At 37.5% G+C, this 17,290-nt stretch overlaps 1 protein-coding gene across 3 annotated transcripts in view; it reads right to left on the bottom strand.

Annotated features, from left to right (window-relative positions):
• The window catches only part of RAD18 (RAD18 E3 ubiquitin protein ligase), a 113,703-nt gene that overhangs the window by 52,135 nt on the left and 44,278 nt on the right, over positions 1-17,290 (bottom strand). For all 3 annotated transcript variants that reach the window (XM_053599342.1, XM_053599344.1, XM_053599343.1), the window contains exons 8-9: positions 13,162-13,238; positions 11,368-11,428 (exon numbers count right to left, since the gene is read on the bottom strand). In XM_053599342.1, coding sequence (XP_053455317.1) covers positions 11,368-11,428; positions 13,162-13,238 — 138 coding nt within the window. The remainder of the gene's footprint in view (positions 1-11,367; positions 11,429-13,161; positions 13,239-17,290) is intronic.

Here is a 17,290-nt window from a genome sequence, read left to right as displayed (position 1 = left end):
CATCCCCATAACTACACTGACTGGGGGGATAAGTTCGCTGTCACTTCCTTGACACATGCTAAGGCACCACCAGCTTCATCCCCCCGCTATTGTACCATGGGTGCATGTGTCAATATGACAAAGCACGATGTGCCTGAGATTTGTCTATGTTGTTTCATGTCACAAGTTCATTCTTTTTTATTATTGACAACTAGACCAATATACATGGACACATTACATTGTGTTTACAGATATTTGCATTATTTTCAGTTTGAGAATATAAGGTGCTATAACATTGTCTATAATATTCATCAAAATGTTTATTTACAACTGATAAATTTTACTTTAATAAATTATATGTCAATTAATCTAGTTTTAAAATTTTCTATGTGAACATATGCTTTCATTTCTCCTGGGTAAATCCTGGGTAAATACTGAAGAGGAAAATTACTGGGTTGGTATGGTAGGTATATGTTTAACTTTGTAACCTTATGGGAATAAGGATATAAAGAGAGAAAGTATTTTGTACAGCTGTATAATGTTTATGTTTTAATCTAGAAGGTATTATTATGTAAAAGAATCAAAAAGTTAAAAAAATTAAAAAGTTTATAAAGTAAAGAAGTTATAGGGCAGCGCCTGTGGCTCAAAGGAGTAGGGCACCGGCCTCATATGCCCAAGGTGGCGGGTTCATGTCCAGCCCTGGCCAGAAATTGAAAAAAGAAAAAAAAAAAAAAAAAAAAGAAGTTATAGTAAGCTAAGGTCAATTTATTATTAAGGAATTTTTTTTTATAAATGTAGCCTATGTGCCCAGTGTTTATAAAGTCTACAGTAGTGTACAGTAAAGTCCTGGGACTCCACATTCACTCACTGCTCAATCACTGAGTCACCCAGAGCAACTTCCAGTCCGGCAAGCTCCCTTCATGGTAACTACCCAAATATGTGTGCCACTTTTATCTTTTATACTGTATTTTTACTGTGCCTTTTCTAGGTTTAGCTATGTTTAAACAGTTACCACTGTGATATAATTGCTTACAGTATTCAGTACAGTACTCTGCCATACAGATTGGCAGCGGGGCAGTGCGCAGCAGGCTACTCCACATAGGTATGTAGAAGTGCCCTCGAGGATGTCTGCATGACGATGAAATTGCATTTCTCAGAATGCATCCCCACTGTTAAGTGACACATGACTGTAGTTTCCTTTCATTCATGTATAGATTGCTAAGTAGCCAAAGGCTTATAGGACCCTTCCAGAAATCTTTAGAACTCTCTGCAGGTTTCTCTTTTCTGGTACTCTGTCCCACAAATTTTAGATACCTCAACCTCCCAGAACTTCTGTCTTCTCCATGATTTCTGTCTCGACTCCATGATATCAACAGATTTTGGGGGGCTGCCCCATCATGTGCCTGACAACTGCTGCTGAAACTGTACAGTTAACCACCTTATTTGTTTTCCTTCTCTCAGAGATCACAGTCCTGTGCTAGCTACCTGTTTTCAATTATCTGGAAAAAAAAATACATCTGGTTTTTTAGTTTTTTTAAAGGAGGGAGTAAATTAAGTCTCTGTTACCCCATCTGGGCTAAGAATAGAAAGCTCCATTATTTTTTATTTTTTGGAAGAGGAAAACATGGTTTTTTAAAAAACAAAATGTTATATATATTAACATGTAATGGATTTATTGTTAATATTTGTATAATTTCTTAGTTTTATTTTCTTCTATGACTTATGGGTTATTCTGAAATGCATTATTTAGTTTCAAAATAGTTTGTGTTTTTTGCCAAAGGCTTTGTTACTGATGTCTAATTTAATTTCATTGTGGTCAGAGAACATACTTTGTATGCTGAATAATACTCAAGGTGAATTCTCTGAAGACCACTAGGGTTCTATTTTCTTCTTCTAGCACTCTGTCCTGTGAACTCTAACTCTTTTGATTTCTCTGGTCTCCTGGCTTTCTCCTTAACTCACCATCCCAGGTTCTGCCTAGAATACTCCCCCACCCCCGCACACACCACAACGGGGAAACATTATAGTCAAACTTATATGGTGCATCTCTCAAGGAGTCCTATGCTTTCTTGCCTGCTGGCCACTATTTCACATGTTGTGTACATTTATTTTGCTTGCTTTAGGCAGGATGGTAAATGAGGTCCCTGCTATTGCATTTGACCAGAAGCAGAAGTCCTCTAAGTCTCAACTGATGTGACATATATCAATAGATGTGACTCACATAAATAAAAGCTCTTTGGTGTCCTTGATAAATTTTCAAAGTGTAAAAGAGGCTTAGAGAACTGAGAATTGTTGCTGTCCTTTAGCCTTAGGCTCTGTTCAACACAAGCCCACTTATTCCAGGTAAATCTTACCCGAGTTCACAATTTTAAACACTACTTGTAACCACAACATATCTTTTTAGTTAGGTAACTCATGTTTCATGCCTTATTCTCTTTTCCACTCAGACATCCAACAGAAATGAAAACTACATAGAACAGAAAACTGATTCCCCTGCCCATCCATAGTGTTCCCCTGGTTTCCATCTCAGTAAATGGCACTAATGTTGCTTAAACCAAAAACTGTGAGAGTTATTCTTGATTCTTTTAGACATCTCCTATATTAAATTCATGAGCAAATACCATTGGACGATTTCAAAAGTTGGCCCCGAATGCCCATTTTACTTCTATATTGTTACTGCTCTAAACTAAGCCATATCTCTGGCCAAATTTACTACAATAACCTCACTTACTGAGGTCTTTCCTCCCATATCACCTTTTCAAAGAGACCTTTCCTGACCACCAAATCTAAAATAGCAGCTGTATCACTTTCAATATCCATCTTTATTTCTTCATAGCACTTACCACTATCTAAGTACTATTAATACGCATTTCACTCATTTGTTTGTCTATTACCTTCAGAATGGAAGCTCCATGTGGGGAGAGAGTTAATATGGTTGCTTAATGTTATATTCCAAATACCCAGAATATTGTCTGAGATGCAGTAACTTGTGATTGCTATGGTTTGAACATGCGCATAATTTCTATAAAATTGTCCTGTTTTATTTTCTTTTTCTTTTTTCTTTTTTTTCATATACATGTGTTTATTAGGTTTCCACTTTTGCCTTCACAGAATTAAAAAGGCTTAAAATTGAGTAACAATAATAATGTTTAAGATAAGGACTAGAAACAAAAACCTCGTAAAGAATGAACGACAATAAATATATTCAAAAAAGAAATCAGATGATTGCTGCATCAAAATATTAAGCAATAATAATAGTGCAAAGACAGTAACATTCAAACTATTAGATAAGAGTATGTCTATTATAGAATGCTTTGACTCTGAGGTTCAGTTATGGAGTCATTGTTAACTTCTTATTTTTTTTTTCCAAAGTCTCAAAAATAGACAACTAATATTTATAAATAAAAGTAAAAGATAATTTCAAAAAACAGATCATGCCAAATCTTATACACAATAGAAAAAAAGAAATACTTCAAAATCATTCTACTTAATCTGGATACACCTGATTTTAAAATTAGAGAAAATATATTATTATAAAGGGGAAATTACAAACATATTTCACTTAAAATGAAGATGCAATATCCTAAACAACATATTAACAAGTTGAATTAAAAATTAATGTTTAAGTAATGTACTTTGGTCAGAATAAAATCCAATTTATGTGAGAATTAGTCACTATTTTCTTTTTTTTTTTCTTTTCCTTGCCCATACCCCCTCCCTCCTTCTCTATCTGGTCTCCCCTTGCCCCATGTCCCCATGTTTTATTTTCTTTATAGTGTTTACCACCTAAAATTGCATTGTTATCATTTGCTTATTTCTCATGTTATTTCAAACACATGTGTTGGGAACTTAATACCCAATGCAACAGTGTTGGGAGATGGGTCCCAACTGGAGGATTTAAAACACAAGGGCTCCACCCTTATAAATAGATAAATGCTGCTTATAAAACTGACTTGAGGTTGTGAGTTCAACAGCTTACTCTCTCATGCCCACATGCTCACTTGTCCTTTCTCTTTTTTTTCTTTTTCTTTTTTTTTTTTTGAGACAGAGTCTCAAGCTGTCACCCTGGGTAGAGGGCTACAGCATCACAGCTCACAGCAACTTCAAACTCTTGGGCTTAAGTGATTCTCTTGCCTCAGCCTCCCAAGTAGCTGGGACTACAGGCATCCGCCACAACGCCCAGCTACTTTTGTTGTTATTGCAGTTGTCATTGTTGCTTTAGCTGGCCCCGGCCAAGTTCGAACCCGCCAGCTTCGGTGCATGTAGCCAGCGCCCTACCCACTGAGCTATGGACACCATCTGCTGTGAGAGGACCCTTGACCTTGGGGTTTCCAGCCTCCACTACCTTAAGAAATAAGTATCTGTTTTTATAAATTACCCAGGCTCAGGTATTCTGTTATAACAGCACAAAACAAACTAAGACAGTGATCAGTAAATATTTCCTGATTAAAGAGCATCCAGACTGGTTTTCTTACTATTTCTTGCCTTCCTGCAATTTATTCTGTATATAAAAGACAGCATGATCTTTTAAAATGTACATAGCATCATGTTACTTATCTTCTTAAACTCTCCACTGGCTTCCCACTCTCTAAGAATAAAATCCAAATCTGACAAGGTCTCACATAACCTGGCTCCTGCCTGCCTGTCTACCTTTCCCCCTCAGTCTGCTCTGGCTATGTCACCTCCTTTGCTTCTACTTTAGGGCCTCTGCTCCTGACGCTCTCTCTCTCCCTGAAATACCCTTCCTCTAACTCTTTGAATGGTTGTGAAGACCCAGTGATGCCATTTTAGGCTTTTCGTCATTTCAGGCTTTTGTCCTCCATTTTAAAAGCAACCTGAAAATCCTTTGTTTCTTTTCTTAGTAAACCATACCCCTCCCTACCTCCAGGGATGCGTCCCTATCTCCCGGTGCGTCAGAACCTGCCCATCCCCTCTGGCCGCCAGCCGCTGAGATTGGCGGGACCCTATCAGCCTTAAATTCTAGTGTCAGCTTAAGAGATAACCAACCCTAAGGCCGTGCTTTGTTTCCCCACACCTCACCCCATAACCACTGCATAAAAACCCCTGCAGGTGACGAGCACGGAGGAGCTCTAGGCCCCAGATGCGTCTGGGAATGCCAGCCGCCCTGGCTCGAGCCTGAATAAATGCCCTTGTGTGATTTGCATCGGTGTCTGGCTCTCTTGTATGGTCATTGGGGATTTCGATTCTCGGGTATAACAGTTGCCTCTTTACTTTTATTTTATTCAACATTCATCTGAAATGTCAACTCCTCAAGAAAAGCCTTTCCCTGACTACCTTATCTAAAGATCCCCATAATTTGTATAAAAGTATCCTGTTTAATTTTCTTTATAGTATTACCACCTAAAATTGCATTATTATCATTTGCTTATTCTCATATTATTTATCTGCTATTAGCATGCACGCTTCATGAGAAGAGACACCTGTAATCTTATTCACTGCTATATACCCAGTACCTAGAATACCAACCACACAAAGTAAATGCCCAACATGTATTGAATTTATAAATGGCCAAACAAAAGAACAAATAAACTATGTTAAAAGGCCTTGCCTATTTAATACAATTAAGATGATGCTCCCAGGAAAAATTTCAAGAGATATCCAAAGTGGCTCACTGAAGTTTTTCTTTTTCTAGCAGACTATAAAATTCCATTTTACCAAGGTAAAGAGCATGAAGATCCAAAAAACGTACACAGTGGGGTTTTTTCCAATAAAAGTTACACCAATTGAAAAAATAATCCTCAAATATGTCTCTGTCACAGCAGTAAAGCAAGTAAAGTAGCCTTATATCAGACTAAGATTCTGCCTCTCACTGGAACAATTCACAGCCTTAATTAATAAGATTTACCAAAAGCACCTGAAATCTGAAATCCAGAGGTAACTCAAACTCATTGATTCAACTTTTGGATCAGATACAGCACCCACAGATACACAACTGAAGTTCAGCTTGAACTGCTATCACTGTTTCTTTCCTTTACAGAAAGAGAAACCCATGAATATAAATCTAAAAGACTACTAGAGAAAATAAAAAAGATGGATCATCACAAAACTACCACAGTAGCCAATTCATAAAATTAAGCTTTTTTTTTTTTTTTGTAGAGACAGGGTCTCACTTTACCGCCTTCAGTAGGGTTCCATGATGTCACAGGACTCACAGCAACCTCTAGCTCTTGGGCTTCCGCGATTTTCCTGTCTCAGCCTCCTGAGCAGCTGGGACTACAGGCACCTGCCACAACGCCCGGCTATTTTTTGGTTGCAGTTCAGCGAAATCAAAGCTTACTTACTCTTGAAAAAAGAACTTCCCATCATAAGCTACTCACTCAGATTCAAAGGATGGTACAATGTTGCAAAAGGCTTTTTGGACTTGGATATCTGGTAAACCTGGGTCTAATTTCCAGCCTCTTACTAGCTGTATGGGCAATTTACTTAATGTTTCCAAGTCTCAGTTGCTTTCAGAGAGTTGCTAAGAAGATCATTGAAATTATATTACAATAATATTCTCCTAGTACAGAATACATTAATATATTCAACAATTATGATTTCCTGCCTTTCTGTCTTTTCTTTTAAAAGGTGACAAAACAGAAATGAGTAGGAAAAAAGTCTGCACAAGTCAGAAGAGTTGAGGTAGTGAAAGCATGGCTAATACCGTAACTTGGCAAATACATCTAAACTTCATTTCTTCCTACAAGGAAAATAAATTGGAATAGTGAGAAAAGTGGGCAAATGTTTGGATTTTCTTACTCTACTTTTTATAAGCTGGAGAAACGCTGATAAAAATTATGGTGGGCCTGGTGTGGTGGTATGTGCTTATAAGCCCAGGTACCAGGAGGTAAAAGAGGGAGGATCACTTGGGCGCAGGATTTGAATCTGGCCTGAGCAACACAGCAAGACCCTGTCTCTTAAAAAATAGTATCTAAAAATAAAAAAAAAAAAATTATGGTGACGCTCCATCTTCATCTATTCATTTACTTGGTCAAAACCCTTTGGAGTCCCAACTGTGAGCAAGACTCCACTTGCACACAGACCACTGCTTTATCAAGCAGTGAATGAGACAAAATCATCTCCTTCACTGTAGAGCTTTCAGTTTCATATAGGAAGAAAATACAATTAATACTGCTACAGGTATCTTCTTTGTCTCCCCCAAATGTTGAAGTCTTAGGCCACAGAATGTAGCCTTCCTTGGCAATAGTCAAGGTTAATCAGGTTAAAATAAGGTCATTACAGTGAGCCCACATCACAGTGTGTACACAGAGACACGCAGAACTAGAAGACAATGTGAAGAGATACAGCGACATGTCCAACCACAAGCCAAGGAGAACAGCCAGGGACAGATCTTTCCCTCACAGCCCACACACGGACCCAAGCCTGCAGCCTCCTTAATTTTGGACCTCTATCCTCCAGAACAGTGAGATAATAAATTTTTTTCATTTAAGTCATTCAGTCTGCAGAATTTTGTTATGATAACCCTAGCACACTGATACAAACACATAACTGGAATTTAATTAGAATAGTAAGAAATAACTTAACCGCACAATTAATAATGATTGTGGAGCCCTCAGTGGTTAGGGCTCCAGCCACATACACCAGAGCTAGGGGGTTCAAGCCCGGCCCAGGCCTGCTAAAACAACAATGACAACTGCAACAAAAAATAGCCAGGCGTTGTGGTAGTGCTTGTAGTCACAGCTACTTGGGAGGCTAAGGCAAGACAATCACTTAAGCCCAAGAGTTTGAGGTTCCTGTGAGCTATGACATCACAGCACTCTAACCAGGGTGACAGCTGGAGAGTCTGTCTCAAATAATAATAATAATGATTGCTGCCATCCTATCAAAAACTTAAACTTTCTTATATCCTTCCTTGCTTTGTTTTTCTCACTTATCAATTTCTAAAATACTAATGGCACATAAACTCCAAGAGAGTGAGCATTTTGTCTGTCTTGTTCCTTCCTATCCCCAGCACAGGGTCTGGCACATACTAAATATTCAAAAAATTTGTATTGACTGAACACGTGGAACAGTACTATGAAAGAAACCAAGACAATTAAGTTCATGTATTATAAAAGGAAAACCTTATCTTTTTTTGGAGATTACAGAGAGCTTCCCAGGGAAATTGTAATTAAGCTGATAAAACATTGAGAGTGTAGATGAGGCCACAGATGCAATTAAGAGAAAGAGATAATTCTAGACAAAGAGAGAAGAGGGTATCAAATACCCGAGGCAGCAAAGAACATATAAAGGAGATAAAACATAACCAGAGTGATTGGAATCCAGGAGCAGGCGGAAGAGGCGAGGCCAAGCTAGAGAGGTAGATAAGACCAAATACAGGAAATAATAGACTCTATAAACTCTACCTGAGGAGTAACGGAAAGCCCCTGAAGAGTGTCTGATAATGGCAGGAGGGCACAAAGCAGGAATGGTGAGGATCTGAAGACTTAGCAATTTTAGGAGACAGTTTTGGTTTTGGAGTATTAGTAGATTGGGAAGAGGCAAGAGTAGAAAGGGAATGACAGCTAGAAAGCAAGGTGGAAAAAACAAAGACAGCAAGGTAACTAGGGCAGTGGCACAAATAATAAGAAGTATATGGAATTGAGAGATACTTATAAAATAGGGACAGATAGAACTTGATGATGAACTGAACACAGGTCAAGTAAGAAAAAAAAGTAACACGTGAAGGACAAAGCATCACAATGGCAAGCCTGTTATTAACAGCACTGCTGGAAGGTAGGAGCCACTGGAAGAACACCTTTGAAATTTAAAGATAAATCTTTCAACCTTAAGTTCTACAACCACCCAAATTACCAATCAATAATAAAGGCATTACTTCCAGTTATATATGGTCTCAAAAAATATTCCCATATACCCTTTCTCAGGGAGTTTCCTGGAAAACACATTGCATGAAAGCAAGGAAAGAGATAAGGCAGATTTAGATGTTGAAATAAGTGAACAGACAGAAAAGAAAGAGCACAGAATCCCCCAAAGGCTAGTGACAGGAAGTTCCTGGACAGCAACCATGTAGGAGGCCAAAAGAGCTGCCTGAGTAGACTGGAATAAGGGCTGGGGGCGGGGCCCATAGGCGGAATGTTTCTGAGAAAATAAAGAAATTGACAGATAATCTACCTGCATAAATGTATTAGAAGTAATTTATACTTTTATACTTCTGGTAAAAAGTTCACAGATATTAAAAAAAAAGTTCACAGATATGTAAGTACTAAGGAAATAGGAACCTAAACAAATAAAAAGAGTTATTAATTATAAAAAAAAGAAAAAAATGTTTCCCTGAAAGAAATTATAACCAAGGTATTGCCATGGCCAGAATATTGCCTGGCTCAAGTTGCAAACAATGCATCTCACTGATCTTACTGAAAATTTTAACACAACATTCAAAGGATAGGAAGACAGCAAAGGTGAAGGTCAGGATTTGTAAAAAAGCTAAATCTTCATTTATATCAATACCAAACACGTAAAACTAAACAATTTCAAGAACTAGCAGAAAGAGTAGTTTTTTTATAAATAGGAAGGTAATTGCCCCCAAAAGCCAAAAGACTGTTACCTCCAAGGAAATGGGAATGAAGGCAGGTTGTTGGTGAAATAAGTGAAAGATTGCTGTTTTTTATAATAAGCCTCATAGGAATATGTGTTTCTTTTTTTAAAAGCATGCATATAAAACTTTAATTAAAATGTTTCATTAAAAGAAGATATATCAATAGTATATTTAGAGCCTGATATTAAAATCAAATCAAAATAAAGGCTAAGCATTTAAACTTTATGAAGCACCTAAAAGATTTTTTAAAAAAAGATAAACAATGAGGTTTTAGAGATAAATGAATTTAACATCACCCATTTAATAAAGTTAAACTTTAGAAACAGTTTTTTAAAAAAAATTTTTTTCAGTTTAGCAATAGAAATTTGAACATTTTCCTGGGTCTGTCTAATCCACATCTTTCTAGTCCACGTAATTGTTAGGTAACATTCTTTTAGTTATTTAAATTACCTTCTTTCAAAGCAAGTCATCTGGTTTTTTTGATGACTTGGTTTTTTTTACAGGCCTTAGATTTCCCAATTCAGTGATTATATGATATTCTCTTTTCTATCTAAAGAAAAATTACTCTGGACTAGGTGCAGTGGCTCACACCTGTAATTTCAGCATTCTGAGAGGCTGAGGTTGGTAAATTCTTTGGCTCAGGAGTTTGAGACAGCCTGAGCAACAGAGTGAGACTCTGTCTCTACTAAGAATAGAAAAATCAGCTGGGCATTGTGACAGGCGCCTATAGTCCCAGCGACTTGGGAGGCTGAGGCAAGAGGATGGCCTGAGCCCAAGAGTTTGAGGTTGCTGTGAGCTATGATGCCATATGACTCTATCCAGGGCAATAGAGCCCCCCCACCCACTCCCGCAAAATAAAATCACTCTCAAAATTTGATCAAAGCTCTTTCTAGCAATAGAACAACAGTGAGTTTTGTTGTTCAGCCTACAGTTCCAGAATAGTCAAGGCTCCTTTTCCTACTCTAGCAAGGCACAGGCCATCACACCTACATCTAGCACACGTATAGGGCATCCTCCTTCTCAAAATACGTTGCTGCTGAATCCGCCCCTTCAAAATTTAAGAACGAAGAAAAGACAAAAACTCTTAGCACAAAAATTAAAAAACACCGTGACTGGGAATGCTCATTCAACAAACATTTATTAACTATCTACTATTTGTCAGGCACTTAAATTTAAATTTAAACTAAAAACAAAGAAACCAAGTAAACAAAGAATAACAGCTGCCCAACAAAACAGCAATGTGTAGCCTTAGGAAACATGTACAAAGACCATTTGAGGAAAAAGAAGTGACAAAGTTATGAAGCTGGTAACAAATAATAAAATGAAAACTATTTTTGGCACAAATTTGCAAGCTATAGAAATGTTGAAATTCCTTACAGAAGTATTTAGAGGCCTGAGGACAGGATAGAAGTATTTAGAGGCCTGAGAGTCAGGAATGTTTCTATTTTAATCCCATCTTCTCATAGAGATGCCTTGAGACCAGCTAATGAATATTTGCAAAATGCTTCCAAAGCAGAAGTTAGGCACAAACTAAAAAGCAGGCACACAGAGTGCATAAAAAGGTCACTGAGTAGGGTGGTGCCTGTGGCTCAAGGGAGTAGGGCACCAGCCCCATATGCCAAAGGTGGTAGGTTCAAACCCAGCCCCAGCCCAAAAAAAAAAAAAGAATCTTAAAAAAGGTCACTGAGTACACACTCAACTAAAATTCAATCTCTTAAGTAATATTAACAAAAGTTTATATCAAACATTAATATGAAAGTTTTTTTTTTAATTACTTAAGATGAAAAGCAACCCAATTTCTTTGCAAATAAAGAAAATGTTGCATAACTTACGATATTTCCTGTGAATTTCATCTATTTCCTTTTCTGTTTGGTCCTTAGTAAAAATCATTACCTAAAATTTAAAAAAAAAAAAAAAAAACTTAATAAAAATTCCCCCCCAAAATATCACAAATGAATATTACAAACTTTATAATCTCAAATGTGGATTTTAAAACAGAGGAAAAAAATCTTTTATCTCTTTTATCTAAATTGAGGAAGAATAACTCCTTTGTACTTCCCTTGAATACCATAAAGTCATGCAAAAATTTCAAAAATTTCAACCCTGGCATAAATGGGTTAATCTCTCTAGTCTTAAGGTGTTGAACTATATAACCTCTAAGATCTCCTTTTAACTCTGGCATTTTACTCATTTTGTTATGTGGTACTATTTTGTCATCAGTAGAAAATGAAACACTGATTTCATTATAATTCATGAAATAGTAATAAAATGATCAATTAAATTTTCTATAAATAATATATAATTTTCCACATTCATTAATACAAAAGGTTATACTTGGAACTAGAAGACTGAAAACATTTTATGATTATTAATAAGGTAAATCTTTTTATATGCTTTCTCTCCTTTCCAATTTCTCCAGATCAGATTTAAAAAGCAATATATGTAGAAAACGCAGTAATACAGGACTCTGGGTATTAAATTTCTAGTTCCACTTTATAAGTTTCCGACTTAAAAGATCATTAATCTATTTATACAATTCACTGCAGACCCCATCTTATAATCAATACATAGGTAAAAATAAAGTCATATAAATGCTACCCTTTTCTACTCTCTGGTTATAAACTTACTTCCCTAAGGTCATTACTTCCCTTACACAGTAACAATAGTCTAGGTGGGGAAAAGTCTACTTGGGAGGGCGGCGCCTATGGCTCAAAGGAGTAGGGCTTTGGCCCCATATACTGGAGGTGGTGGGTTCAAACCCGGCCCCAGCCAAAAAAAAAGTCTACTTGGGAGAATCCCAAATACTTCCTCCAGTGTTATAGGACACATGACGATTTTCTTCTTTAATATCTTGTCCTCAAGTTTTAGACATCAAGATAGAGGAAGCAGACAGTGAAAAATTATAGGTCTCTGATTTCCTCAAAAGCTCAAGAGAATAGTTAATCCTCATAAACTACTTGGGGTTACTTATTATTTCCATTATAGAATCATGGAATTGCAGGATGCCAGAGTTAAAAGGGGATCTTAGAGGTTATATTATATAGTTCAACACCTTATTTTTTACAGATGAAGACCCAAAAGACTAGAGAGATTAACCCATTTATGCCAGGGTTGAAATTTTTGCATGACTTTTTGACAAGCTCCCAGCACACCAATATATGCATCAGTATCTAACCCTGTGCATCACGTGATAACATATACCCTCAGGAGGCAGACACATGTGAAAAATCAGACTTCAGCCATGACCTTAAAAAGTAGGATATAAATAACTCCCACATCACTAGCATTCCAACAACGGAACATGAGGCATAAAGGGCTAAGTAGCTTATCAGATGCAACGAGCAAAGACAACCAATATCAAAGCCACCTGATGCATAGGTATAGGTTTTTTCTGTATGACCCTAGTTCATGCTTTGGATTGCATTTTGTGTGAGAAGACTGCTAAATATGATCAAATATCATTCTAAAAATTAGCTGCAAATAAATCATAATATGCTAAATGGAAATGTGTTCTCATATATTTCCCACTGAACAGATTTAAGAATGGCTTGCTTTAATTTTTTTAGAGTATTGAGTTTTTCTTTCCTTTATTTTTACCCAGATACTGAAACAGACCACCAACATACACTTTCGTTGAGTTTACTAGCTTCAAGACGCATCCTGGTCTTCTCCATATTTTCAATTTCTTGAACTATTTCAGCAGCTGTTAAAATAAGAACATATTTTAAGAACTTTTAACTACATGGTTTTGATCACTGTTAATCTGCTCACATCCAAAAGATAGGTGATGGATAGATGTGAACTTCTTGCCCTATTTTTGCAATTTCTCTGTAAATCTAGTATTATTTCAAAAACTGTTTAAAAAAATAACATGGAGTCAAAATACTGAACTCTTACACATGTACAAAGTTCAAAATATAACCAGAAGAGTAAAGTCAACTCACTTTACTTAACCTTTTAAACAAACAGTTATAGGTATAACCTGCAGTCCCAGTGAAAATAAGAAAATTAATGTGTTGGTGTATGTTCATTTATTAGGGGATGTTTACTTCAATTCCAATGTACTAAATGCAATACAACAGTCTACTTTTCAAGGAGAGAAAAAGGTCTACAAATACCAGTAGAAAATGCCTTTGCCTTCAGATCCTCTGTCTACAGGTATAATCACCTACATAAAAAGATACATCTAGACTACGCTTCAACATAATCCCTGGGGAGAGTGACATAAATGGTAGATGAAACAGCACTAGGATGATTAGATAACTGTTTAAGCAGGATAGTAGTATATGCGGAAATCAGTAAACTCTTTTCTATACCTCAATATGTGTCTGAAATAATCTCTATTAAAGTTTTTTTAAACCCCACAGACCTTAAGGGGATCATTTAAGGATGCAATAGCATAAATAAGTAATTTACATTTGCTAAGCACTGAAAAGCATCTTTTGCCTCCCTAATGCTATAAACCCAGTGGAAAAAATATAAACAATCTCTCTGTAAGCATGAACAGCTAGCAGCTTTCTCCTTTTCAAACTTACAGAGTGATGGTATAAGAAAGCAAAGGAACCATTTGCATTCTACCCAGTCCTTTAACACAAGTTTCACTCAATAGAGAGAACACCTGCCATGATCTCTTCTAAAGTACTAAGAAAACTGTATTAGGATTGGCTATTATTTAGGGACTCACATCTTTTTCAGAGAGACTTCTGATTCTGTTTAGGATGTAGAGAACTAGAAAATAATGCCACTCTCACCCTAATAACCAGAAAAGACTGGATAACTTATAAGACCATAATTTTTCTTGAGTCCATCAGAGCAAAAGCCAGAGGGCAACAAAGTAGCCTGAAACCTAAGGAAGAGGTGTGCTTTAGAGGAGATGGCACTGACCGACATAGGACAGCACACGGGAGAAAAACTGGGACCACCCTACCTCTGGGTAAGAAGAGCTAGCAAGCCAACTGAATCAATACTTAGATTACATGTAAATGTTCCAAAAGTACCAATTAACAGAGGGAGAATGTCAGATTGGATTAGAAAAGCAAGACCAAACTATATGCTATCAAAAAGAATCCACCTTGGCTGGGCACCCTTAGCTCAGTGGTCGAGTGCTGGCCCTGTGCACCAGGGGTGGCAGGTTAGTACCCAGCCCAGGTCTGCTTAACGGGTTTAAAACAGGAAGACACTTAAGCATAGAGAGATGCAGTGACTTAATTCAAGGTCACGCAGTGTCGGGGGATGGAATCCAGACCTTCTGATAGCCTTACTGAGATGGGGTCTTGTTATATTGCCCAGGCTGACCTCAAACTCCTGGCCTCAAGAAGTCATCCTGCCTCAATCTACCACAGTGCTGGGCTTACCAGTCAAACGTGGTCTTGTGACATGGTGGTTAAGAATGTGACTTTGGAGCTAGCCTGCTGGGGCCTGAATTCTGAAATCAGTCATTTATTAACTGTGTGACCTTGGCTGGATTGCCAAGCCTGTAGAGCATAAGCCTCATGCTATTGGGGGCCATCTTGCCATCTCAAAAGGACACTGCCTAAGAACAAAGCCAATACAGACGGAAGCTGAGCTGTGAGACAGAGAAAGATGGAGACCAGATGACATCTTTTGAGCACCTGGATCTAACCATGCCTTAAGCTAATCTAACCCTGTTCATTTCTTTTACATGGGCTCAGACCATTTTTTTTCCCTTTTGAAAGTCTAATTTGGAATTCTGTCACCTGCAGATAGAATGGTCTTAGTAATCAGTGTCAAAAATCATATATAGTTCGGGCGGCGCCTGTGGCTCAGTCAGTGGGGTGCTGACCCCATATACCGAGGGTGACGGGTTCAAACCCAGCCCCGGCCAAACTGCAACCAAAAAAAAATAGCCAGGCGTTGTGGTGGGCGCCTGTAGTCCCAGCTACTTGGGAGGCTGAGGCAAGAGAATCGCTTAAGCCCAGGAGTTGGAGGTTGCTGTGAGCTGTGTGAGGCCACGGCACTCTACCAAGGGCCATAAAGTGAGACTCTCTACAAAAAAAAAAAAAAAAACATATATAGTTCTCATTTAAAAAAAGGGAATACTATATGATGATAAAGGGGTCAATCCACCAAAAACACATAACAATTCTAAATGTGTTTGCACCTAAAATAGAAATTAAAAACATGTGAAAAAGAATTTCTGGTTCCAAACAAGATGGATTCGACTTATTTCTCCCTATGCTTCCCCACAAAGTACAATTAAAAACCCTGGATATAACAATTATAAGAGAACTCAGAAAGGCAGAAAAAGGAAGATGGACTGGCTGTCAGAATTCGAGAGATGACACAGCAATGAGTTCCCTGGGTTTTCTTTTTATATTCTATATATACCAGACCAAGCTACCGAGAAACCCATTACCTAGGACCAACAACAGGCACAAATAAAAAACCCTAAGAACAATTTACTCTAAGTGAACAACTGCAAAAGGGGGTGCCCAGAAACCTTTTTGACGATACCTGACCTGACCTACCCCAGCTAAACACTGCTGATGCTCTCTACCCCTGCAGTATTACCAGAGAACAAGGGGGAGTGTGGACTTCAACTGCCAGCCAGCAGTAGCAGGGGGCCTGAGGCAGGCTACTCTCTCCCGGTGTCAATGGAGGCCTGCCTACTAAGGAGCCTTGACTTCTCCCCCCTACCCAGTGGTGGCAGGTAGCACCCTCATCCTCTCAACTAGTGACTCAGAGAAGGACCTCAAAATGAAGAAAACTGGAGAAAATACACATCATTCTTTAAGTCTGTATATATACCTGACCAACTCACACGAGAAGTTGTTTATAATTAATCAGCCAAAAGATCTGAAAACTGAACCACAGTGTGGAAGACCAGGTTTTCAGAGTGGCTTCGAGGTATCTGCAAGGGCTCCAGGAACTAAACTGTCACCAAAACCACAGCTCCCAGAAGTAGACCAGGATCTGCACACTAAGGTGATTTCCAGTTAAAGTAGAATACTTAACTAGGATCTAGAAGCTCTAAGAATATACGTAAAATGTATACATAAAATGTTCGGTTAAAACATTTAAAAAAAAAAACCCTCTCATACTAAGAACCAGTAAAAGCACAACTTAAATGAAAAATGACAAAGATGTCAACACTGAGATAACTCAGTTGTTGGAATTATCTGACAAGAATTTTAATGCTATCATCATAAAACTGATTCAACAAGCAATTAAGAACACTCTTGAGTCAAAGGAAAACAAAACCAATGTAATACTTTTATGACAGCAGTCGGTCCATTATAAAAATATCTTTTTAATTGTTTAAATGTTACACTCAAGGTATTAATTTCTTATAATTAAAAGGGGACACAAATAACAAGAACTATAAACAAAGTCAAACGAGTAAATCCAACTGCATATTAAAACATAATCACACTGAAGGAAGATGAAAAGAAACCGATGAACACATAATAGACTTCAGTGGATGAAGGTAGAGGGGTGGAGACAGATAAGGAAGGCTAGCTAGAGGGGAGAACTAGAATAAGTCCTGAATTTTTTGTTACAAGTCTGTTTTGTAGTGATGTAGTAGTATAGACGAAGCAGTTCTGAAACTATTTTAGGTATATTATAGAATTGAACAAATTAGTAAATGTGTTGATATTGTTGGGAAGGAGGATTCTTAATGCAAGAAAAAAAGAGAAACAAACATGGAATAGAGAAAGGTTAAGAAGAACCCTATGGGGTTGGATTGAAAGCAGAGGTATAGTTTTGTTCCCACAATCTCTGAAACGTGTGAGT

The sequence above is a fragment of the Nycticebus coucang genome, chromosome 8 (assembly GCF_027406575.1).
Source record: "Nycticebus coucang isolate mNycCou1 chromosome 8, mNycCou1.pri, whole genome shotgun sequence".
Lineage (NCBI taxonomy): Eukaryota > Metazoa > Chordata > Mammalia > Primates > Lorisidae > Nycticebus > Nycticebus coucang.
The sequence above is the reverse complement of the archived record's forward strand: the minus strand, read 5'-3'. Positions and strand labels throughout refer to the sequence as shown.